General features: G+C 40.4%; 1 protein-coding gene and 1 long non-coding RNA gene across 6 annotated transcripts in view; one reads left to right on the forward strand and one right to left on the reverse strand.

Moving 5' to 3' along the window:
- LOC104314552 (uncharacterized) overlaps positions 1–640 on the reverse strand; it is a 31175-nt gene extending 30535 nt beyond the window's left edge. The window contains exon 1 of one of the 3 annotated variants that reach the window (XR_011324945.1): positions 414–640. This is a non-coding gene — a long non-coding RNA (uncharacterized lncRNA). Of the gene's footprint in view, positions 1–30; positions 138–413 lie in introns of those variants that run through there. The other 2 variants (XR_011324944.1, XR_011324943.1) reach the window with 2 other exon arrangements.
- ZFX (zinc finger protein X-linked) lies at positions 61–24956 on the forward strand. 3 transcript variants are annotated; one of them, XM_069784846.1, is made up of 8 exons: positions 61–347; positions 6334–6434; positions 6873–7439; positions 16258–16407; positions 16605–16748; positions 16841–16975; positions 19520–19660; positions 21144–24956. In XM_069784846.1, the coding sequence occupies exons 2-8, from the start codon at positions 6362–6364 to the stop codon at positions 22328–22330; spliced, it is 2397 nt and encodes a 798-aa protein (XP_069640947.1). In that variant the 5' UTR covers positions 61–347; positions 6334–6361; the 3' UTR covers positions 22331–24956. The 3 variants fall into 3 exon arrangements, with proteins under 3 accessions (XP_069640947.1, XP_069640948.1, XP_009917976.1); XM_069784847.1 differs by having other exon boundaries at positions 65–347; positions 6334–6422; XM_009919674.2 differs by lacking the exons at positions 61–347; positions 6334–6434 and adding an exon at positions 8558–8635 and having other exon boundaries at positions 7315–7439.
- The last annotated feature ends 251 nt before the right edge of the window (positions 24957–25207 follow it).

The following is a 25207-nucleotide window of genomic DNA, read 5'->3' on the forward strand; positions in this document are numbered from 1 at the left end:
CAGCGGCTTTCCCCCCCCCCACCTCCCCACCACAGGCCCCGGCGGCGGGCGGCTGGCCCGAAGCGACCGGGCAACGGCGGCAGCGGCGGCGGCGGCGCTGCTCCCTTCCGCCCTTTTTTCCTGGGTCTCTCTCGGGCAGTGACGTGACGTGCTGACGGCGGGCCCGGCCCGGGGAGCTTGGCCGCTTCCACTCAGCTCCGAGCTCGGCCCCTCCCTCCCCTCCCGCCCGCCCGCCCCGCCGCCGCCGCAGCCGCCGCCGCCGCCGCCGCCACCACCGCCGCGCTCGGCCCAGTCGCGCTGAGAACGAGGCCGCGCCGAGGCGAGCGCCGCCGCCCGCCACCCGCACGGTAAGCAGCCCCGGGGCTGGGTCCCGCCTTTACTCGGCCCGGCCCGGGCCTTCCCCTTGCCCGCACCAGGCCGCGGCGCAGGCCCCGAGGAGGCCGCAGCTAGGCCGCGCCAGGGCTCCGGCAAAAGAGCGGGCCGCGGGGACCGGGACGGCGGGTTCGGCGCGGCCTTGGGCGACGGGGGCGGCGGCGTGAGGGGAGCGGAAGCGGGGAGGTTGCGGACCCGGGGGGGGGGAAGGCGGGCGAGGTCGGTGCCAGGCCCCGGGCCCGGCCGAGGGTGTAAGGGGGGGGGGGGGGTTCGGAGAGCGTCTGGAGGAGGAGACAAAATGGCGGCGTGCGGGGGGGGGGGAGGAGAGGGAGGGAGGGAGGGAGGCGGAGGGCGCCGGGCGCCATCTTGAATTAATCGCTCGCCAGAGCCCGTGCCTCCGCGCAGGCCGGGCCGGAGGGGGGAGCCCCTGGCCCCGCTCATCGCAGCTGCGGGCCGCAAGCTCCGAAGGAGGGAGAGCCCGTAGCCTCCCCACACCCCCTCCCCGCCGCTTCTCCCTCCTCCCCGCCTGCCAGCCAGCGAGTCGCAGGGGAGCTCGGCGCTTTCCGGCCCATGGCGGCTTCCTGTGCGGCCGTGCCAGGGCTGCCAGCCGTCGGCCCCCCCCCCACACACACTCCTGCCACGGCCTCCTCTCCTCTCCTCTCCTCCCGGCCGGGAATTCGGGCGGCGGTGAGAGGTTCGTCCCCGGTCTCCTTCGCCCAGCCACCCCGCAGGGCAGCCGGCTGTGGAGGCGCGGAGCCCCCTCCCTCGCCTTGGTGCTGGGTTCTCCTCCCCTCTCCTGCAGAGGCCCCCCAGCTGAGTGGAAAGTAGTTTCAAAAGGGCACCCGGTACTGGTTATTTCCCTAATTTAGGTTTCGTTAAACAATTAGCTTGGGTGCCGCCCGGCTCGCAACATCCCCGTGAAATCTGGACAAAACCCGTTTCTTTAACCAGTTTTTGCAAATACCGAACTACAACAAAGAGGAAAAGACTTGAGATTTCTTACGAAATCGCAGTGGAAGCAGCAGTCCTGATTCTCCTGCCAAAACTGAGGGAGATGCATCAAGAAATAAACAACTAAATGATTACACCGTCACGTTTGTAACATCGTTTTTATTCTTCCATTTATTCACCTAGTAATAACGGGGGTTATTTCCAAGATAAGAATTGGATGCCATAGGAGTATAATTTTTTTCTACCTTTCATGTGCGTGTGATGGAGAGCTTGTGTGTACATCGCATTCCCCGTAAGTGGGTCACGTAGGGAGAGTTGTGACACTGCAGCAATAGTGTAGACTGAACCCACAGTCGTCTCATAACCACAGCGAAGCTTCGGGTAGCTCGGGGCTCTAACCCAATTGGGACATGCAAGGCATGCTGCAATTTTTAATGTGGTGTAGCAAGGCATGACGGGAACCTGGTTATGGTTGTACACTTAAGTTGTCTCAGCATAGGTAGGGGCCAGGGCTTGGAATTCTTGCCGTTTATGCCTTGATTTTTCTGGGAAGGGTCAGAGTTTTGCTGCGTGGGTATTTGGTTTATGCCCTTACCGCAAATAAGCAGAAGTACTGTTCTTTCGTTAGGAGCAGGCAGAGGACTGTCTTACATATTTCTTTTTCATAAAGATGGCTTTTCTGAAGTTTCTCCTTTTTCTCTTTTTCCTATTTTCCCTTTCTTTGATGAGAACAGACGAACTGACAGTTTCTGTGCATATTAAAGCTCTTCCTTCTAAGGAACTCTATTTTTAAAGTTGTTCTGTCTTTAAAGCGTGACAGCTCGTCTATTTCTTTTTATTTCATCTTGATTACCTTGCAAGGCCTATTGAGTCAAGGATTTGTAATGTGGCAAGACTAGTGCGCTCTCTGCGTTGCTTCTCTTGACCGACGGTACTCGAGATCAGCTTTACAGAAAATACCCATTTTTATTTTGGGAGGTTATTTTGTTGCTAATAGCTTAATACCATTTCTTCCATTAATATATCATTTTCTATCTGTCCTTCTGCTTGAAAATACTGCCTTGACTTTCATAAAACCAAAACCAGCCAAGTCTCTGAATAAACAGGTTAAAGTCAATTTGTAAGAACTAACTTTACACGTGGAATTAGGTGTATTTTAGAGTTGTATTAACTCTCAATCCATGTGAAGCTGGCACAGACCCAAGCCAAGTGGAAGACGTAGATGTTTAGCTCTTTTCAGAGGTATAAAACCTGGTTTTAGGTGCCTAGGCCTTTTCTGTCGTAGTGGTAGAAGGGCAGTTCCCGAATTACTGAGATTTGAATAAAGAGCCACGTAGATTTGGGTGTTGAGAAGGAGTAAGTGTAGGGACATGGCTGGGCACCTGCTTCTCCTTGACAGTTTAGGTTCCCAGACTTGAACTGAAAATTGATTCTGTCTGCTTCGGTGCCAGAACCTGCTCCCGAGGTAAGTGTTGGCTGGAATATTTTACAAAAAAAAAGGAGAGAAGTCTCTACCCTTCTTGAAATCTTGCAGGAAAATGAACTACTGGAATTGCTTCTTAGCCTTGTGATACCACAGAGCTTAGGGAGCTTGCCAGGGAATTTGAAGGTGTTCGGTGCGGTGCTCCCAACAAGAAGCTCTGGTATTTCTCGTGTTGCAGAACAGTGCCTTCATCACGGAGCCGCCGGTTGGTACAGAACCATGTGGCATACCTTCCTTTGTGTGGCTGAATCTTGGGCCCCTGTGCTGGCCTACTGCTTAGAAGAGGAGCAAGCGGGAAGAAACACAGTATTTTCACATCTACTGGTTAGAATGCTCAAACCCTGAAATGATTTCAGGAAATTTTTAGGGTTGGTTTTGTTTTGGTTTTTTTTTTTCCCCATCCACTGACAGATGCCTGGATGCCTTTTTGGACTGCAGATTTTGATTTAGGCACCTTTATAATTTTAAACAGTTCAGTTAAATCCTGTCTTAAATGCCTGCATCTTATTCTGGTCCTCTTTCTGCAGCAACTTTCTGTAGAGGTGGGGTCTGTGCCCTCGTGGAGCACTTCTAAAGTCTTCCTGGTCCTGCACAGGGGTAGGAATTTGTGTACGTGAATTTGTTGGCTGGGTCCGGGTGCAAAAGCGTGTTATGGGAAACCTTATCTAGAAAGAAACTCATTCGGTGAAAGGGTTGGGGTTTTTTTCTTCTTCTTTGGAACAAGTACCAAAGCATAAATCTGTGGCTTTTTTAAGACTCAGTCTTGAAAACCCATGTGCCCTGGAAACTTCTTCAGTTTGTGTAGAACCTGAGCCTTTGTTTTGCAGATAGTATGCCCCTGTAGGTGAAACGACCTTGCTGATACACAAGAGGCCACGCTGTTACACAGAGCATGCATTTGAAGGTCTGCTGGGCTGTCACTGCTGGTGGAAGTGTCTTTTTGAAACTGCACTGTCGTGAACACCACTGAGACTCATAGGTTTTAGCGTCTGTTACCTGGAATCTGGGCAGCAGTGAGAGGAGCAGTGAAGAGATGGCGTCAGCGGGTGTGTTTTGGAAGACAAGAAGTAGTGGCGGCAGCCTCCGGGTCGCGTGGGTGAAGAGGATAGACGGAAGGACGATGGAGACCCTCGCTCATAGAGACAGTGAGGAATTTGGGGAGAGGATAGGATAGAGAAAGTACATGCATGAATCATAAGAGGTAGGAATTTGTGGTGGCGTGATGGTTGAGTGATGAAAGCAGGAAGTGGAGAAAACGAATGCCAGTTCTTCCAGTAGCTAGTGGTGAACTGACACTTCAAGCTGGCTGGGTCCCAGCCGATCAGAGGCTAATATGTATGATAATACAATCCTCAAAAGCACAGGCAGAAACAGCATCTTGACTTTTCCCAGATAGCTGGACAGCGAGTGCTATCTTCTTAGGTTTGCGTTGCCAGAGGAGAGAGGCAGTTTATTTCTGCCAACGCTTAATCCCCCCTGCCTCCTCCAGAAAAAAAAATAAAAAAAATCTGTGAATTGCTGATACAGTCTTTGCTACAAATTGATGAGTAGCATGGTTTTGTGTGAACGATGGGAGTGTGCTGTAGTTGTAAGCTGGAGAGATGAAATGAGCGGGTGAGGAGGTGAGGAACGTAGTATGGGTACAGGCACACAAGAAGTTGGAGAAGAAGCAACAGAAAAGAAGAAGCTAAACTGTGGAGACAACACAGAAAAGATGGCAAGATGAATAGGAAAGACATTTGTAATAGACTGGCTAGGTATGTACTGAACAGATGGAAGTAAACCAACTTGGGTATGAGTAATTCTTGCTTAAATGGCTATGAAACCTTGTTGTTCTGTTCTTGTTTCTGTGGCATGGCCGGAGTTGATTGCTGTCACTCAAGCTGTGTCTTGTATCTGAGGCTGAGAAATGCTTTTCTTCTGCTCTCGATTCTGAAAAAAGTATCTGTGTGAAGAGCTGTTCTGTTAATAGTGGGTGCTTCTGACAGAAATACTTGACAGTCAGAATAATTGTGAGGTGATTTATGTCCAGCTGGACACTACAATGATTTGTTAGCGCAGCTGTCTTTAAAATATAGGGGCCTTCCGACTGAACATCACACAAATACGGGACCCCTTAGGAAAACTTATTAGACTGCTGCTGCTTTTCCTCCTTCTGGCTGTATTTCTCCCTCAACCTGTAAAAATACATTTTCTGATATATAAATCAGGTGGTTAGCTGCAAAGATTTGAGAAAAGTTGGGCTAGAAAAATGGTGAATTCTAGAAAATGCTTGCTACAGATTATGGTTGTAGGTTTGTGTTTTGGAGTGGTGGTTAAATTTTTTCTTTTGTATAGCAGTTTCCCCCATGAAGACTTAATTAATGTAAATGTTAGTTGACGTAATTCGGAAAGGTTATGATTCTTACGGAAACCTTGGGCAGAATCTTAACGTTTTCTCCAGGTCTTTTGTGAAAGTATCACAGGAATGGAGAGATTTCTGCCTGTTACTGTGAAAGATGTTTGGAGGAAGGAGAATCGCATCTTCCATTTGTACAGAAACACGAGCAGAAACATATAGCAACACTCTGTTGCCTCTTGCTGGTTCTGCATTTAGGAAACTAGTTGGATTAAGTGCAAGGGAGTAGTACAAGTTTATGTTAGATCACATTTTACCCAACTAGGTTTGCCTGATCCTAATTATAATGCACATATGTAAGCAGCAAAATTTAGATTGCCGTTTCAGGTTTTAGTAAGTATTTTAACTTTGTGATCTTGTTTGGTTATTTTGTTAAGAAGATTGACGTCTTAAGTTGTTATTATGCATTGAAGAAATGTTGACATTCTGTGCAAAGAAATTTGGTAGAATATGACATTTGGTAATTTTTGAGAACTGGTGATATTTTTTAATACAAAAGCAAATCTGTACTTTGTCTCGGGGCAGGATTTTTTAAAATATTCATGCATCTGAGGTTTGAAAACATACGATGTTATGTTCTGGAAGCAGTTTCAATTCCTGAAGTGACATAAGAGTCACTTCCTCCTGACTGCCCAAGTATGAACACAGGGGGCATCAAAAGCAGCATGCGTTTCAGATTACTGGCTGTCTACCTTTAACTTAGCTTAGAGCTTTATTGATTTGACAACACTGTATTCCCCACCATCCAAAAAAGACTCGAGTGTGAACTTGTCTAGGCTTTGCCTTCATTTTTTTTTTCTTTGTAAGATTATAAGGACATCATGTTTTCATATCCCTTTATCAGCTGCTTCCGTGTTTGTGGAGCTGTGGGGTTTTGAGAAATGGACCGGGAGTGTTTGGGCTCACACTGCTTTTACTCAGACCCTGGGTGTTAGGTGGTTCTAGAGTAGTATTTCTGGAATCCCAAACAGAGGTACCCTGAGTGAAATCTGGTCCATCTCAAAGTCAAGAGGTGTTAACTTCCTGCTAACTTCCATGCACCCAAAATTTCTGCTTTTCAGTGCACAGGCAGAGACAACCTTCATGGCCTAATACAAGTTAAATAACCTTTCTTCTTTACCTTCTACAGACACTGTGACTGATGAGAGTTAAAGGCCATGGATGAAGATGGGCTTGAATTGCAGCCACATGAGCCAAATGCATTTTTTGATCCAACAGGTCTGTCAGGAGGTAGTATGTAGATAAGAGTGTTTGCATTAGATGCAACTGACTGTCATTTATTTTGTCTTTGCTTAAAAGTGGTGTGCTGCATCATTGCTTTTGTATAGCGTAGTTGCTTTCGATTTTTGTTTGTTTTTATTACTCAGAGCAATATGAATGAGCTACTGTTCTGTCAAGTAATAGTTGTTTGAATGTTGGGGGAGAGTCTAAAAATTGGTAATCTTTTCCAGGAGAGAAAATGTTGTTCATCTTAGTTATGTTAGCATCTACGGAGGACTTGCTCCCCGTATATCTGCCTATCTTTATTGCTCATAGGCTGTTAATGCCTGTTTTACTAAATTGCAGCATAGTGTAAAAGTTGAAGTAAAATAGAAGTCATTTCAATTATTAACCACCTCATCTGAGTTAGTTTTACAATTTAACTGCTGTTACAATTATGTTTTTCAGGAGCTGATGCAGCACATATGGATGGAGATCAGATTGTTGTGGAAGTACAGGAAACAGTGTTTGTTTCAGATGTAGTCGACTCAGATATAACCGTGCATAATTTTGTTCCTGATGATCCAGATTCTGTAGTAATCCAAGATGTCATTGAGGATGTTGTTATCGAGGATGTTCAGTGCCCAGATATCATGGAGGAGCCAGACGTATCTGAAACTGTCATTATTCCTGAACAAGTGCTGGACACAGATGTAGCCGAAGAGGTTTCTTTGGCTCATTGCACCGTCCCAGATGACGTTTTAGCTTCTGACATAACAGCAGAAGCAATGTCTATACCAGAACATGTACTGACAAGTGAGTCAATGCATGTACCTGAAGTTGGACATGTAGAACATGTAGTTCATGATAATGTTGAAGAAGCAGATATTGTCACTGATACTCTGGGAACAGATGTTGTTTCTGAGGAAGTCTTGGTGGCAGACTGTGCATCAGAGGCAGTCATCGATGCCAATGGAATCCCTGTGGAACATCAAGATGAAAAGGGCAACTGTGAAGATTACCTTATGATTTCCTGTAAGTGTCTGAGTAAAGCCATCAAAATTCTTATGATACAGGCTTGGGTGGTGTTTGAAATATCTGAGGGAGGGCTTACGACAGTACCAAAACCAGATTTTCTGTATTATTTAATGTAACGCAGATCACACATATGTACTCAAATGGGGGTATTTTTAGGAACATGTACCAGCTAAAAATTCTGGTGAAGCTAATGGAGAGAAATACTGGCAAATGCATGTCTGATTATAAATTATTTCTGTAGCATTTTATAGCATATGAACAAAGAGTAAGAATTCCAGTAAACTAATGCCATATACTTGGTGAGAACAGAATGAAGAGAAATGTGACCTTGTTTGAAAATGCATGTATGTGCAGGTTATTAAGATTACTGCCAAGACATGAAGAAAACAAAATTATTTCATGGAAAAGGAAAAATACCCACCCCCACCCCCAATTTTTCGGAAGTCCAAACAACAATTTGTTATCCTTGTCTTGTTTTTTGCTCAGCCCCCACCCTTTCCACCCCATTTACAATTAGATACAGGCGACAGTGTGGTTTTCTTTGCTGTTGGGATGTGTTTTCTTCTCTTGATGAAGCAAAGGACAGAGGTATGCTGCCAACAGAAAGAGTAGCTATTGCTGCTGGTAGCTGAGAAGCAACTGTGAATATCTTAATCTCCCTTAGGAACAGTGGCACAATCCATTTGAATCCTGTTTCAAAAGACTTAAAAGTAAAGGGTGGAGAAAAACAAAGCATATCATCGATACTTTTTCTATTGAGGATATCCATTTGTGTGAACTAGAGCTTGCTCTAAGTATGTTACTTAATATAATGATTGCTCAATGCAGCACCTAGGAACTTCAGAGTGTCGACCGACTGTCGTAGAAATAGAAAAGCTGTGTTAGGCTGGTTTGTTTAATTGCCATTTCAGGCACTTCAATTTTGTCCAGCATTAAATGACTCTATTGATGAGGTATACTTCATGCTCTGCTTCAGTTACCTTTTTTTTCCCTTTTCTTTTTTTCTTTTTTTTTTTTTTTTTTTTACCTTTGGACACTTTTTTGAAATGTATAATAACTTGTTTTAATTTTATATTCTGTACTTATGGATTTTAATGTTGCTTCTCCTTACCTAGGATCACTGCATTTCTTAATTTATCATCTCTTGAGTTCCTTGAGTAACCTTGTGCAGCCATGTTTTGAGTTTATATGAGGTACAGTTAATTCTCTATTATCTGGGAAAACAATGAAATGGGATAATGCAAAATATGGATAACACAAAATATGGATAACAGAAAATATTGTAAAATTAAGCTGCAAGATCATACTGAGGTGAAATAGGCCAGGGATGCTGCTCTCTGAAATAGTATTTATCCAAACTAATAAAAATGCAGTCTGTACAGTATGGTACAGATAAAACTTTCTGATTCTGGACCTGAGTTAGATCACATGAAAGCAGCTCAAATGTTTCTGCACCTGCAGCATAGTTAGGCAACAAAGTGGACAACCCACCTACAGGTAATTGAGGCCTGACTGTGTCAAGACTCTGGTGGTGATCCTTACCTGTTTCTTATCCCTGACTGTAGCTCTTAAGATGCGGTTGCTCCTGTCTGTCTGCTCACCCTTCCCCTGCGGGTTGTCATTCTGCAGCATGAGCAGCAGAGTGAGGCCTCTGGGGCTGCTGTCGCAGGAACACTTTGCAAACTGTGTCTGTGTAAATTCACGTGAGAGGGGTGGGTGGATACGTGTCCCATTCAACCATTGCCAGTGGCTGAATGAGGACAGAATGCCTTGGTGGGTGCCATATTGCATGATCCCTAAAATACCCACCCAGGTAGGAAGTCGTCTTAGATGTACCAGTCGTCAGTGGGTGGTAACTGGCAGAAAACAAAGGAATTTAATTGTTTGGTTTTGCTGGGACATTCTCCTTTTTCAGTCATCTATTTCTGCAGTTTCATACTTTATTTAACATTAAATGCCTCTTGAGAGTCTTGCAATATACTTTGTTTAGATTCAGAATCTTAAAAAAGCCAGCATTTAAAACAATCGTTATGCTACAAAACACGCATCCTTTCTGTTTGTCTTTAAAACGTTAAGTATGTTCTACAGTTCATTTTAAAGGGAAGTTCCCTATTACCACCTACTGTGTTTAAAGCCTGTATAACAAGTTCTTCTGGTTGTGAAGTCAGAGTCTAGTGCTTTTCCTTCAAGTAAAGACTATCTTGCCAAATAGTCTCTTCGTTGTATTGAAAACATTATTTGAATTAATTTCCTTTTTTTTTTTTTTTGCCTTGGCTGTATATGTGTTTATTGATCTGTTTGACTGTCTCAGTGCTTTAGTTGAACTTAGTATTAGTTGGTTTTTAAAAGGTAGTAACATCAGCCTAGTTTCTGATTTTTTTTCATCCTAACCTGTAAATTTGAGCTTGATTCTGGCAAACTTCCCTGCACTGCTGGGGCAGATGTTGGAATGTAATTTTGTCTGCCATTAGAGTAGCCAAATGTAGCTGCTTCCCAGATCTGGGAGCTAGACCGTGTTCTTCAGGATGCTTTTGCCTGTCTTCTTTTAGCTAATCACTTGCAAAGCAGGGGGTGACACTTTGTGTTCTTTCTGTCGTAGGTTTCTCAGTCAGTATTCTTCAATGGAAGTTATTGGCAAAATCTTTTTGCTGTCTTCCTCCTATCTTGTGGCTCTCTTTAAGCATTTCCATTTTTGTTCCTAATGAACTGAGTCTACATAGATTTTCTTAAAATAAGATAATTTTCTTAGCTTTATCCTGAAAATACCTGTTTTGAAATGACTAATCTATGTGTACTTTTTTTAATGTTGTGCTTTTAGCTTCTTTCCTCGTTTCAAACTGGTTTGTCTTTTCAAAGAGTACAGTCCCTGTGGGTTTCATTCTGTGACTTTGCTTCAATAAGCTCAGTATTTTAATATTTCTTTTCCCATTTAGATTTAATTTAGCTTCTGCATTGATACGCCTTTGCTTTTTTCATTTCCAAGATAATGTTTCTTGGCACAGCTTATATTATCACTTAACTTTTGATGTACTCACCTTTTTTCTTGGATACTTTGCCTTTGCCTTCAAGCTTTATTTTTGGTCCATGGTAGATTCGGGGCATTTACAGCAGAGCAGAATCAGATATTCATTCAACAAAGAATGCAAACTGCTACTAGTTAGTAGCTTGAAAAGGATTCAAGAAGGTTTGATAAATCAGTTTTTCTTTCATGTACGCCATAACAAGCCAGTTCATGAGTTTGGTCAGGAACGGATAAATTGTGTGTTGGCTCACACTGGTACTAATTATTTGGTAGCAACTTTTAAGGCTTGGAAAATCATTTCTCCATAAGTTAAATAATAATGGTGAGATTAGCTAGTGTTTGTCAAAACAACAACAAAAAACCCCCTGTGTTTACTAACCAAGGCAAGTAGTGCCTTATACCTGGCCATAAGATAGAAATGAAGATTTTTGCTTGTCTGATTTTACTCAGCTTGGCAAAGTAAGATATGTCCTCTGGCGTGAACCAGTTCCATAAGACAAAAAGTTGTATTCCAATATAGTCATATTTAATTGCAGTAAAAATGGTGAGGCACAAAGGAGGTTTGACAAGGGGAGTCTGGAGGGAGTGAAGGGTAGCCTCACAAAGTTTAAGCTTCAGTTTTAGGAAGTTACACAGTGTTTGCAAATACAGGGGCTATGTTATGTCCATCCATACCCTTACTTTGCTCTGAGTTAGATGTGTCTTTTTTTTGTTGTATCTCAATTTACACTTTTCATTACAGGAGTCAGAACCCAGGGTACTGAAAGAGAGAGAATAATGACTGCATAAATAAATACCTACCTCTTTTGCCCCGGAGGTTCTTAAAGATGCAGGGAATCACGTTTTTCTTTCTGTGAGATGGAACTTGCCGCCGTGCTTCTGCCTGACCACCGGAATGCACCAACAGTTGTTGCAGCCGAGGCTGCTCAGGAGGTCACCATGAGAGGTGACGGAGATGACAGTTCCCTCGGGCTGAGTGATGCCTCGGAGCTTAGTCTGATTTGCATGGTGGGGAGAGCAGGATGAGAAGGACAAGTGTTAGATACCAGTTTGGAGCTCAGGAAGTTCTCCTCTGCTAGATTGCTGCCCTGAGGGGAGCTTCAGATGCATAGGGTATACTGTTGCTCCTGTGTAATGGCAATGGCATTAAAACCAAAATAGAACAGATTTCTGTTTTGTCACAGGTTAGAAAACCTGCTTTGCCATTTAAGAAATGACAGTAAAAATAACTTCTTCAGTGGACTAGGAATTCTCTGCTATAAAGTGAAGTACAAGTAAAATGTTTCTATCACAGATAACTGAACAAAGCCTGTCTGGGGAATACAGCATGCTTTTAATCTATTTTAGAGAAAACAGAATAGTTAGGAGTGGCCTTTTTCATTAAGGATGGTTAAATAGGGTTGTTTATTTTGTAAGCAGGCAAGTATCCCATGATACGCATTTTTTTAGCAGCAAAGAGAATCATTTGGGAACATAAAGGCTGACAAAGTAGATGATTCTCGTCTAATTGCTCCATAGACAGATTTCAAGATCTGTTAAACTGGTGCAGAGACAGACTTTTTCTTAGAATGTTTGTAAGAATTGTTTTGGTGTATTATTTAGCAATGAGCAGTGTGTACTTGAAAAAGATGGAAGGTTTCTTAGTGCTTGAGTGAATTTTATCTTTTACAATCCCTTTATTTTCCTCATTAATCCCATATAGACGAGAAATGGTAGGAAGGAATAAAAGTAAAAGCTTATGGAAACCATTAAAAAAATAAAGACAGTTACAGATATTTGCATTTTTCTAGTTAGGAGTAAAAGACTGCAAGGCTACAAAGTCTGCATCTGCTGATCCAGTAAATACTGGATATAACAAAATAAAACCAACTTCTTGGGGAAAGTGTATGTGTCATGGTTAAACAAAAGAGATACCATTTAAGCAAATGCAGTATGCAGGATCTTGGGCTAGCATTTATGCTACTATATGGGGAAACTGGCTTCAGCTGGGTTTTAAATATTGTTTTTATTATCAATACACAGGAGCTCGTTTCTGTCCCCAAAATGCCATTGGATATATTTTAATAGGAGGGTAAAGATATAGGAGATAATTATTAATTGGACATTATAGTTTATGACATTATATGATTTTTTTTATTAGATGTAATGTTTTTCTAGGAGACCAGTGCTGTCATCGTGATAGAACACATATTAAACAATCAGTCTGTTGTTAATGTTGCCTGCATCTTTTATTTCTTTGTTTTACTCTCTATTCCTTTTTTTAATCTGTTGCTCTCCTTTTGTTGTTTCCCTGTGATAACTAGATGGGCTTTGAATATGCCACGTCTTTCATGTTGTGTGACACCTTTCTCATCTGTTTGTGCTTTTAATAAAAATTCAAGCATTATCTTTGTATGGAAGCAATTATTGCAACATTGGAGAAGCGCATAGGTTTTTTGGTTGTTTCTTGCAGCTCATAGTATGCAAAAAGCAGTCTGCTCTAATCAGTGAAGTCTGTGAAGAATGTCAGGAAACTAACCATAGAATGCATTCTTGCAATTTATGTAAAATAATGTTGTGTCTAATAATTTCTCCTTTTTTCTTTTTTTTTTTTTAACTTAGAGAATTAGTCTGAATCTACTTGCTTACTGAAAGAAAGCTACCAGCTAGTAGAAAGAAAAAAAAAATCATACATTTAAGGGTTTTAGTGTTCAGTTAATATGTAATTAAATGAAGGCACAAGGAACGACAGCATTTTTTCTAGCATGTGACTTCTGATGAGTGTAGTAACTGCCCAGCATCTCTACTGGAAAGGAAGTGGTCTCTTATAAGCTTAACTAATACTTTTAAGTCCTTTGGGGTTGGGGGTTTTTTTGTAATTTCAAAGAGGAACAGTGTGAGAGAAGATCAGTCATGCACGGTATTTGTGGGATCCCTTGATGGGCTGTGAATTCAAATGAAAAATTCAAACATCATCAGAGTTCCAACTTCAAACATTGATCAGTCAAGTATTTATGAATATCATTTTCTCTGATTGTGAGACTGAGATATGTGGAGAATGCAGAAACATAGGGAAAGTGTTAAATAGAAATCAAATTTCATAAATGCTGCCAGAGCATCAATGAATCAAGTGTAGATAAATGCTTATGTAGCCATAGGACAAAATACCATGGAAATGGTACTTTGTGTGATAGATACCCATTCTCTTTCATCTTGTTTGTCTCTTCTGATTTTTATCTTTTTTTCAACCTTTTTCTTTCCACCCTACTTTTCCTGTTACCTGTTTGCTACTATACTGCAAATGCTGTTACTTTTCAAGGCCTTCAGGGACTTTAGTTTTTCAAGTATTACCATCTATCAATAGTGAAATTTTTTCCTTTTGGTTGAGAAAAGTTGGCCTAATATCCCTCCACGTCAGTTTCCTTACACTTTCATGGCACTGTCAAAAAAATATTTAAACCAGTTGTTACATTTTTAAAATATTGTTGAATATAGAGGGAAATCAGGGATAAACAAACAAACTCTAAACGGTGGAATGATTTTTTTTAATCATGTTGTTTAAAAGATGACTTTGAACCTTGGAGAACTTATTTCGAAGAGTAAATGGAGAATATTTTTAAGATCTAGGATTCTTCTGTTGTGTGAATGTTATCAATGGATACTTCCATATATGTATGGAAGTAAAAAACTCTGTTTTGGTTAAAAGAAACCAGCCTGTTTCACATGGTGCATGTAGGTTTGTTTTCTCTCTGATTGCTTCAGACATAATTTTCCTTCCTTGAGTATGTTCCAGCATCAGTTGAGCTTGGTGGCAGACTTCCCCCTTTGGCTTCAGCGGTGTAAAATTGGTCTACGCTGATTTGAAAGCCTTCCAAGTACACGTGCGTGACACTGGAAACAGCCAAGTTAAAGGAGAACAACTACATAAATCTAGTGTAGGAACGAAAGCAAGTTTTTTTTTGTTAGAGTTCCAGTGACGTTTGGTGTTTCATGCATATGCCAAAGAATTTATGAAAGTCTGCTCAATAACTGAATATACGTGCTGTGGAGCTACGTTGTTAACATGATTCAAAAGAACATCTTAAGGTTTTTACTTTTGAAATGCTTTGGGGTTTCAGCTACAGGATGTTATGTTGTCCCGTGACACGAAGTCATTTTTTATACATCTTACTGCTTGAAGTATTCTGTGTGGTGGCCATTGATCATGAACGTGGCATAAGACTATTTAATGTTCTTCTGCTGCTTTTTTGGTGAGGAGGGAGATAGACTAATTTATTTTAGTGCTTCATAATTTAATGTTATTCATTTTTTTGTGTGAATAACATTGCCTGATTGAGAAACTGTACTTAAATACAGTTGTGTTTGATACATGAGGCAGAACACGTGCTAGTTTATCTAATTTAAAGGCTAATTTATTGACTTCATGGCAGGAAAATATAGTCATGACATTTTGAGCTTTTTTCTTTTTTTTTAAGTCTTAAATGAAATGGAAGAGTTGCAGTTACTGAGTAGTAAAGCTACGATTTAGTTATGAGGGTAGTTTAATGAGTGCCAGTAAAATGAGCATACTTCATTAAGTATTTTGTATGTGCTAGGCATGGTAGTTAAAAATTCTACAACATTTATGGGACGGTTCTTACACTTCCTTTAGTATAACTTTCATGTCGTCTTGTCATGAATTGAAGTTATGCATGGCTCTGAGGGAGCCATATTAGCCTCCAAAAGTGACTTTATGAACAATAAAGACACAAATTACAAAAGTATGCCGTCATGTTAGGAATTCTTAAATAATCTCAACCCTCAAACTTCTGGGGCTTCTGAAGTTGGGAGATTCTCTGAAGGTCTTGAGATGCTGGCTTTGATTTTTGTGAACGCATATTTAGTATTTTTTTCTTGAAAACCCATGCTGGGTAAAGTAGATGGTGTGTGTGTTTGCGTGCCTGTGTAGAGTATGTCTTAAGAATCAGAAATGTGTTCCTCATAAAGCTGGCTGTTAGCCATGTTTATGTGGGAGGCCTCGGAAGTTACGGCAATTGAAACTGAAGCGTGGTGTCGGTACAGTTCTGAAAGCAAGAGAACAAAATTTGAGATGATAGTGAGGAGAGTATATGGGGCTACAGCATAAAATCCAGTGCAAGTCCCTTGCAGTAAGGGCACCATGAACAATCAGTTGAATAGGTTCACTGGTGCTGTGGCATCAGGACAGCACTTTGACACTGTGCTTGATCCCTTGGCTATTGAGTGGATGAGAAAAGTGGAGGGTTTTCTTCCTGTAGTTTTCATTTAGGTTTCCTCTCTAGTTAGCTGAAGAAGCATCAATAACACCGCTTTGCAAGGAACCACGTCTGACTGGCAGCAGTAGTACCACTTGCATTAGAGGCAGGGTTGAGCAACAGATAATGCTTTTGAAAAAAAACAGTTAATGGGTTATTAGTTGTGAGGGAGAAAGCAATTAAAACTGAGAATAAGTGAAACTATGCCACAGAGTAAGTACTAACGTGCAGTTTCTTCCTACCACCATCTTGCTGCAGATCACTGTTTCCCTATTAGCATTGCCTGGTGTGGTGTTCATGCTTCTAGTCATATCACTGCAGCACTTTTGCACTTCCCCCTTAAGTAGAAGATACGGCTTGAATTTATTTTGGTGTTTATTGTCATTGTTTTCAAGGATATGAAAAAAATATTTATGGGTATGTTCTTTATCACAACTTTTTAATTTTAAACTGCTTCCAAATTTGAGTAATAAAGTAATAAAGTCTTTCACGTATGTCTGTCTGTATATGACTGGGTAATTGTAATAACTTGTTTTTGTAGTGGATGATGCTGGTAAGATAGAACACGAAGGTTCTGCTGAAATTACCATGGAAGCAGAGTCAGAAAGTGGCTCTTGTAAAGTGGATGGCATTTGTCCAGAAGTCATCAAGGTCTATATATTCAAAGCAGATCCTGGAGAAGATGACTTAGGTAAAATATGCTCATTTTAGAATACTCCAACCTGACATTTGAAATTTTGTATAATTAGAGGCTGTGGTTTCTCTCAAGTCATCTGTAAAGAGCTGTGGGTCTGATGTTAAAAGAGTGACAAACTCAATTTTCTGCAGTTTAGCGTAGAATTTGAACAAAGCGTATTTAAAATATTTTGTTCTGGTCTTCCTAATTAGGGGGCACAGTAGACATTGTGGAGAGTGAGCCAGAGAATGACCACGCAGTTGGACTACTTGATCAAAATAGCAGTATTCGTATTCCAAGGGAGAAAATGGTTTACATGACTGTAAATGATTCTCAGCATGAAGATGAAGACTTAAGTAAGTAGGTGGCTTTCATTTGGGAACAGGGATTTTCACTTTCAGCAGTGCAGTGTTCCTATTAATTTTTTCTTGACTTCTTTTTCTCTTAGATGTTGCAGAAATAGCTGATGAGGTTTACATGGAAGTGATTGTAGGAGAGGAGGATGCAGCAGTGGCCCATGAACAGCAAATTGATGACACTGAAATTAAAACTTTCATGCCCATAGCTTGGGCAGCAGCTTATGGTATGTAATACTCAATTCTTCCTGGTGACACTGTCTATAGCAAAATGTCAGGGATTGTTTTTTGGAGGGTAGTGGAGTATTTGTGCTTTTGTATTTGTTGTTAAAGTTTTAGTTTAAGAATGGTTTCTTGGCATAATGAGCCTTAAAAAGAGAAGAAGAGAGAAGCTGTAAGGCAGGCTTCTTACTCCTATTTTAGCAGGCATTTTCCTTCATATTTTCATGATGTAGAAGGGGAAGTACACGAGCTTTCAGCTGAAAAATTGCATCTCGTGTACATCTGTCCTTCACAGTTTTAGGACACAGTTAAGAGCTGGCTTGGGAATAGAACTGAATATTTGGGGGGGTGGGGTGCAGGAAGGAAGGAAGCAGATGGGAATATGTAAGATTCAGTGTAACAGTGAAAAGCAACACTGACCTCTAGCTTGATTTAAGTGCTTTCTAGAAGGAACATATAAATATATGATTTCACTAATGGAAATAATTAATTGATTAACAAAAAAGAAGCTGGAGGGAGACATCTTAAAATTATAGCAGAACCTTGAGAATATTTCCAGCATGCAGAACCATTTTTCTTGATCATTAGTATCTGAGCACCAACTGGTGCACAAACTGATATCCACAACTTACATAAACTGGTAGACCAAAATCTCATCTTAGAAATGTTTCCATATTGTCCCTTTCTCCTTCTAAATGAAGCAGAAGAAATAGTGGTGTAGAGGACAGAAATTAGGTTATATGTCTGCATGATGTTGATTGTGGTGATGGTGCCAGCAGGCAAATGGTGGGGAAGTGCTGAGAATGCATTGGGGGCTAGAATCATGGATGTAACTCAAGGGAGGGCAAGATTTCAGGGAGCAGTGTGTGTTAAAAGTTGTTTAGGAGATGGATGGCAGTGCACCCAGAGCCTTATCTTTGGCCATATACTGGTGAGCACAGTTTCAGTGGAGAGGGAGGGACAGAAGCCAGGTTGACTGGGAATTAAAAGTGAAATTAAGTTCACTTGAAACAACAGTTGTAGACTGAATGAACATTCAGTGATTTTGGAGAAGGAGGAGAAAGTGGAGCAGAGTGTGTTAAGAACAGAGAGACAGAATTGAAAGGAGAATTTGAGGATGTGGGAAACAGTGGAGTGATTGCATTGTCAGCAGTAAGCAACCTAGCATGCAAGGTGAGAAGTGGGGGTAAAGGGAAGAAATAATGAAGCATGCAGGCATGAAAATTGCAGAAGTTTGTTATCTGCCCTTCTCGGAACTCTTCTCCACTGAAAGAGGGTTAAGAGCTGATAACAGTGGCATCTTAAAATGTTAAATTTGGTTTGCTGCTGTACTGTAGCAAAGCCCAGTCCCACTGTGCTTTATATTACAGCAAATTTTTGCAATTTTATTCTAGTATTAGAAAATGTTTGAGGCCTGGTTTGTGTTTTACTCTAGAAGGAGTCATCATGCACCTGTTGCAAACTGTACTTCCTACATGTAAGATGTGAAATGGGTTTTTGCTTTCAACGTTTGTCACTTACCACATTTGCTCTTCAACACTTGAGCTAGCAAATACATCAGAATCTTCAGGCTCCGCACATTCCTGTTCCTGGCTCTGAGTCTTCTTACATTAACCACGAATATTCATTCTCGGCACTCTACAAAGGGAAGAGCTGTTGAGCATCTTGCACTTTCTTCCACTTCAGTCTTCCTGTCTTATTTGTGTGCTTTGCTTTCACTAGGAACTGTTGCCTTCTATTGATCAAGTAACTACTTAACCACAAAATTTGTTATTAAAATTTACTTGTGCCCTTAAATCACCAAGGTTAAACTGATTGCCAATAAATACCTTCCCGAATATATAGATATATTTACTTGAAATTTTCATGTTTGTTTTATATCCAGTGATACCGTTTCTGTATTAAACAGGAAGCTCTGTGAGGCAAAGATTGTTCTCTTCTTTCTATTTTACAATACTGAGCATGCTCTTTGTTGCCAGTAGAAAGAATGTGTAAGTGTTAAAGCATCAGGTGTGCAGCTAGTAAGAAGTGTACTTTGTGTGCAAGTTTATGGGCTGTTCAGAACTATTCTTTGATTGCAGTTCCAGTTCTGAAACTCGGTGTGTGAGAAACTTCAGTCAGGTGAATTCAGATGCCCAGAAGTGAATGGGAGCTCACACATGAATTTATTTCAGGACTGAGAAGAAAATCGGGCACAGTAAATGTTGTGACATGCTATTGTTTACTGATGTTAAGCATTTGGGGCATAATTAGCAACAAAAACTGCAGTTAAAGGAGAACTCTTTGCAAAATGGAAAACCATTAATTCCTGTAAATTGTGTACTCCTGTAAAATTAGGTTAACAAAGCCAATGCTTCCAGGTTCATAATGCCAAACATAATTCGTAATTTACACACGGAGAAGTTTTGCAGCTCATCCTGTACATTATTATGGTTTGATTAAATGTCTAGATAATAGTTTATCATTTCTTTTATTACCATTGTAGAGTTTGTTGCTCGAATAATCTGTAGAGTGATGACGGTAGGTAACTTTTTAACTTATCTTGTTAGGTAATAACAACGATGGCATTGAAAGTCGGAATGGCACTGCAAGTGCTCTTTTGCACATAGATGAGTCAGCTGGACTTGGGAGACTGGCTAAGCAAAAACCAAAGAAAAAAAGGAGACCTGAGTCCAGGCAGTATCAAACAGGTGAGTGAGTATCTGCTGGCTGGCTGTACTCTCATTCCTCTAGGCACTTAACCATGAACAGATGTACTTTGCTGATAGCATGTGCAATGTCTTGTAAAAAACAGTGATTATTTTGGGAATTATTTTCTTGTCAACACTTCTACATCATAAATGAGTGCATATTTTACTTTAAATTTAAATACATAGTTGGTTTGGATTGTGGGGGTTGTTTTAAAGGAAACCGTCTCTGACACAGAAGAAAATCAGTATCATAGTAAAAGGTTAAAAACTTACATACTTAACTTGCCACACCATTTTTAATATTTAATGTAACTTTTTTAAAGGTGATGTTAGATAAACAGTGTTCTGCAATAGTGCTTTTTAAAACCCCTTTTTGTCTTTATTGAAATGTATTGAACAATAAATTTCATTGTATCTGCTCAATAAGTAACTGGAAAATCTGAACATTTACACTACCAAATGTAATATATACTTCTATACCCTTTTCTGTTTTAATTGTGAAATAAATTGCCTTGAAGTTCACACCAATGTTCTTACTTGCATCTCTAAGAACAGATGTACTGCTTTGGCATTGTTTGGTTTCTGCTGCTGCTGTGTTATGGTCTGAATGATCTATTTGGTCTGATAAATTTGAAAAAGCACACAACTCTTTTCTTTAGTAGCTTTGCCTTAAATGATACTAAAAGTTTCTTGCCAAATTGTGACTTAACTGTAGGAGTTCTGGTTTGTCTAGCACTGAATCAGTAAACCAGGCAAAATTTAATCTTAAAGTTTGCTTTTTCTATTTCCAGCTACCTAGTCAGTTCTCCTTCTAAAACATTTTTGGAAAAGAGAGCTTTTTAGCATGCCTAGACAAATTCAGGGTAAACAAATCAGCCTGATGGATGAGTCCAAATAAGTTCCAAAGCTTTGAGGTGTGTCCGTATGTGAAATGTGTTCTCGCTGATTCCTGCTTGATACCTCTTCAGATAGTAACTGTGACAGATGGCACAAGAAGGAGGTGTTAGTTTGGGGACATGTGAATGGGAGTCAGCGGTAGGTGATTAAACTGCCAGATTAAACTTTATCTACAGATGCGTGGAAAGTCAAAGAAGATCGTGTGCTACGCTTACTATGTGATACTCAGTTTAACAAGTTGGCTGCTGTTCTTTGCCCCAGCGTCGGTTTCTGCGTGTATTTAACGTGTGAACTCGGTCAGAGTTCTTCAAAGTAGAATTATTTGAGGTGAAGAACAGCCGGGTGATGCTTTGGTTGTCTCCATCAAAAAACAGTATTTCCTTTCGCCTGATAATAAAAATGAATGAAAGTAGTAATTCCCTCAATTTCTTCTACCTAGCCCAGTAACAAGCTTGCTTGTTATATAGTAAAGTGTGTGTATAATCTTATTTAACAATTCATCTTATTGTTAAGGTTGAAATAGGACATTTATGGAAGTGTAATATCGTCGTATAATATTAATGAAGGGATTTTTGTTGTTTTTCAGCAATAATCATTGGCCCTGATGGTCATCCGTTGACAGTCTACCCCTGCATGATTTGTGGAAAGAAATTTAAATCTAGAGGTTTCTTGAAAAGGCACATGAAAAACCACCCAGAGCACCTTCTTACTAAGAAGAAATACAGATGCACAGACTGTGATTACACTACGAATAAAAAAATAAGTTTACATAACCACTTGGAGAGTCATAAGCTGACCAACAAAACAGAAAAGCTTATTGAGTGCGATGAGTGTGGGAAAAGCTTCTCTCATGCAGGAACTTTATTTACTCACAAGATGGTGCACAGGGACAAAGGAGTTAATAAAATGCACAAGTGCAAATTCTGCGACTATGAGACAGCAGAACAAGGATTACTGAATCATCACCTCTTAGCTGTCCACAGCAAGAACTTTCCTCATATTTGCGTGGAGTGTGGCAAAGGATTTCGCCATCCGTCAGAGCTCAAGAAGCACATGCGAATCCACACTGGTGAAAAACCGTACCAGTGCCAATATTGTGAATACCGATCTGCCGACTCTTCTAACTTGAAAACTCATGTAAAGACTAAACACAGTAAGGAAACGCCATTCAAGTGCGATATTTGTTTCCAGACTTTTTCAGATACCAAAGAGCTACAGCAGCATACGCTTATGCATCAAGAAAGTAAAACACATCAGTGTTTGCATTGTGACCATAAGAGCTCAAACTCGAGTGATCTGAAACGACACATAATTTCAGTCCACACAAAAGACTATCCTCATAAGTGTGATATGTGTGATAAAGGCTTTCACAGGCCTTCGGAACTGAAAAAACACGTGGCGGCTCACAAGGGTAAAAAATTGCACCAATGCAGACATTGTGACTTTAAGATTGCAGATCCGTTCATTCTGAGTCGCCACATACTCTCAGTTCACACAAAGGATCTTCCATTCAGGTGCAAGAGATGTAGAAAGGGCTTTAGGCAACAAAACGAGCTGAAAAAGCACATGAAAACACACAGTGGCAGGAAAGTTTATCAGTGTGAGTACTGTGAGTATAGCACTACAGACGCCTCAGGCTTCAAACGGCATGTTATTTCCATTCATACAAAAGACTACCCTCACCGTTGTGAGTATTGCAAGAAAGGTTTCCGAAGGCCTTCAGAGAAGAACCAGCACATTATGCGGCATCATAAAGATGTTGGGCTGCCTTAAAGTCTCTTTCACAGACTTATGGCTGGAATTAGAAAGGAATTTTGCCTTTCAGGCAGTTAGCTTATTTTAAAGCCAATCACCTGCGATCACACACAAAAAAACAACAAAAAAACATACTGTGCATTTGATTTGTTGCTGTATAAAAATAGGATTATTGCTTCTAGTTGACTTTTATACTTTTTGTTCAATAGCGTGTTCTGAATTCTATTCAGTTTGTTTAATAAATGAAGAAAAGATGGCAACAATAAAGTTGCATTTAATAAAGTAAACCCTGTCTCTTACTGAATTTTTCAACCGTAATAGTTTATTTAAGTATATTTATCTTACTGACCTCGTTGATACTCACAGTGTCCATGTTAATGCAGTTTTGTCGTGAATTTTAAAAATAGGAAATTTCTCTTGATTAAAATTGTCAGGGGTGTGTATAAAATGGGGAATTGTGATGTTGAAGATAAAGTCACTAGGGCCCACCTGATTGTCTTGTTTTGACTATACAGACTTTGTGGCAGGTTAACTATTTTCCATTTGAGGAGTTACACATCTAACTTTATTGCGGAAAGCTATTCTGCATTTCAATTCAGGTTTCAGAGAGAAGAATATTTAAAAAACTGGTTTGGGGCATTTGTTACCTTTCTTTGGCGAATTTAAAAGTATGCTCAAACATGTTTATTGTTCTGTGCTTCTTTGTCTTTGAAAGGTTTTGCGTGTTACAAATGAGTTGGTTTTTTTTTCAATTTACAGCTGTCTTAATGTTGGAAACGTAAAATACTGTTGTTCCATTTGCAGAGTTAATAGATCACAACTGTCTGTATGTGCCGGTAAAAGTATCTCAAACTTAATGCTTTTATGTATATTGGTATTTCTTTGAAAGAACAGTTTCTGGTTCAAGTCACATTTTTATTGTGAGTTGTTTTAGAATAAAATTTAAGACCAAGAGGTGCCTCCATTTTGGAAACGGAGATATTTACAGTGAGGGCTTCAGAGGGGGATGGAGTGGAGCAGATGCGTTCATAAGGAGTAGAGATGTTCTAATGTAGATATCCTCAATAAGAAAAGTAACTTAGGATAGAACTGTTTCTAAACTGAATGTTTTTCCTGAGCCATTAGCAGCTGCATTAAGCTGCTGTTTATTAATTAGTGCAGTATCCAGAATTAACCTAGTTCTTTTAATCTGTTTATAAACAGCTGGGAGAACATTACAATTATTATATGCAATTTTGCCACCTGAAGACTATTATAAAATAGCGCCATAGCATTTGCTAATTACAGCATAAATGTACCAAGCACGAAGTCATGTACCTTAACAACAACTGTGGAGCAAAAAACCCAAACCATTTAATTACATGCCAGATTTTAGGACCCGGCCCTGCTCCCCTTGCTCAAATTCCCACCAAAGCCGCTGGTCGACGATGGATTGCAGAATTCCGACCTGGCTGCCTGCCGGATTAGGATAGATTTGTAACCAGCAATTCGCTAGCGGAAAGGGTTCAGAGCCTGGCCCAGTGTTGACTCTTGTTTCTAGGCAGGTAAAGTTAGGAATGATTTCAGGTTTGGGGTGATAAAGGGACAAAGGTTTCCTTTCAGATGTGCATCTGCTAAGCCTTTTGTATTTTGTTTTGTTACTGAGCCCCGCTCCTACTTCTCAGCCCTCCTGTTCCACTGTAAGCCGAAATACTTGTGTTTAGTTTGCAGTTCAGGAGAGTCGAATGCCATGTCACTACCTTTATTGTATAATGTTTTTTTCTTTTGATGCCTGCGTGACGGTGCCCCCAGACTTGTCCGACGTGCTCTTGTATAATATTGCTACTAACCGGCCGTGAACCTTTAGTGTGTAATACCCAGATGTGCTGCACTGTGCCTTCGTTGAAATCCCCGGTGAAGTCAGTGGATTTTCTACATGGCCGTAGCTCTGTCTGTTGCCTACTGATTGCCAAATCAGACGCAGTAAAACCCAGTAGAGATTTTCCATTTGCGTCTCGCAGAGTGCCCTCCTGTGACTTTTTCCCCCCCCCCTCTTACGTTCAGGAGTTTTCTAACTGGAAACCTGAAAAGTGTACAAAATCTGCGTAAATTCCCATAGCATTGCCGAGGATTTTAGCCATTTTGAACTTTATTTTTTTAAATAAGCTGAAAGACAAAGAACACAATTTTACACATTTGCTTTCTCTTACGTAGCCTGGAATCATACACACTTTTTTTTTTTAAAGCACAATGTTGGAACTTTTTTTTTTTTTTTTTTAATAATTAAGGGTTTGGTCAAGTGGATTTTGTAAAATGTATTTGTCTGTATAAAGAGAAAATGAAATTATAGTTATTGTTAATGTACTGACATTAGTTACAGGTTAGTTTTAATTCTTAAATAATTTGCTTAGCAAATGCTATAAAATGGATGTTTCAGTTTAATGTTTAAAAAAGGTACAGATTTTTACAAGGACATAATATAAATTATTGTTCTGTAGAAAATACCCTGTTAAATATTGTATACGTCCTTCCCTCTGTACACTTTGTAAAAAAGACAAAAGAAAAAAACAAAATACATAGAATCATATAGGGATGTGTGACATTATTGTAATTGTGTACTTGATAATAACGTGAAAAAATAAAATTCAAAATATTTTCCTGTTAATGAACGTTTAGTCTATTTGATGCCAGTACTGGGATCAGGTGTTGTTCTGAGGGACACGGTCATCTGCAGCTCTGGTGCTTATTTTTCTGCTCCCCGCTTTGCAGCTCATTTTGTGTAGTACTGGGGCACGGGGGATTCAATCCCTCATTGGGTTGAAAAGTACCTTTACGAGAAAGTCCGCAAAAGTGAAAGGCAGGGACGGCGGGTCTTCGAAATCCATTTTAATGCCTGTTTTTCTATTAAAGGATTCA

This window comes from Haliaeetus albicilla, chromosome 6 (genome assembly GCF_947461875.1).
Source record: "Haliaeetus albicilla chromosome 6, bHalAlb1.1, whole genome shotgun sequence".
Classification (NCBI taxonomy): domain Eukaryota; kingdom Metazoa; phylum Chordata; class Aves; order Accipitriformes; family Accipitridae; genus Haliaeetus; species Haliaeetus albicilla.

Excerpts from the sequence above, each read along its gene's own strand:
- ZFX (XM_069784846.1), top strand. The coding sequence starts at position 6,362 with ATGGATGAAGATGGGCTTGAATTGCAGCCACATGAGCCAAATGCATTT. Across the intron at positions 7,440-16,257 it reads AGATTACCTTATGATTTCCT|TGGATGATGCTGGTAAGATA; the intron begins GTAAGTGTCTGA and ends TTGTTTTTGTAG. Across the intron at positions 16,976-19,519 it reads AGCTTGGGCAGCAGCTTATG|GTAATAACAACGATGGCATT; the intron begins GTATGTAATACT and ends TTATCTTGTTAG.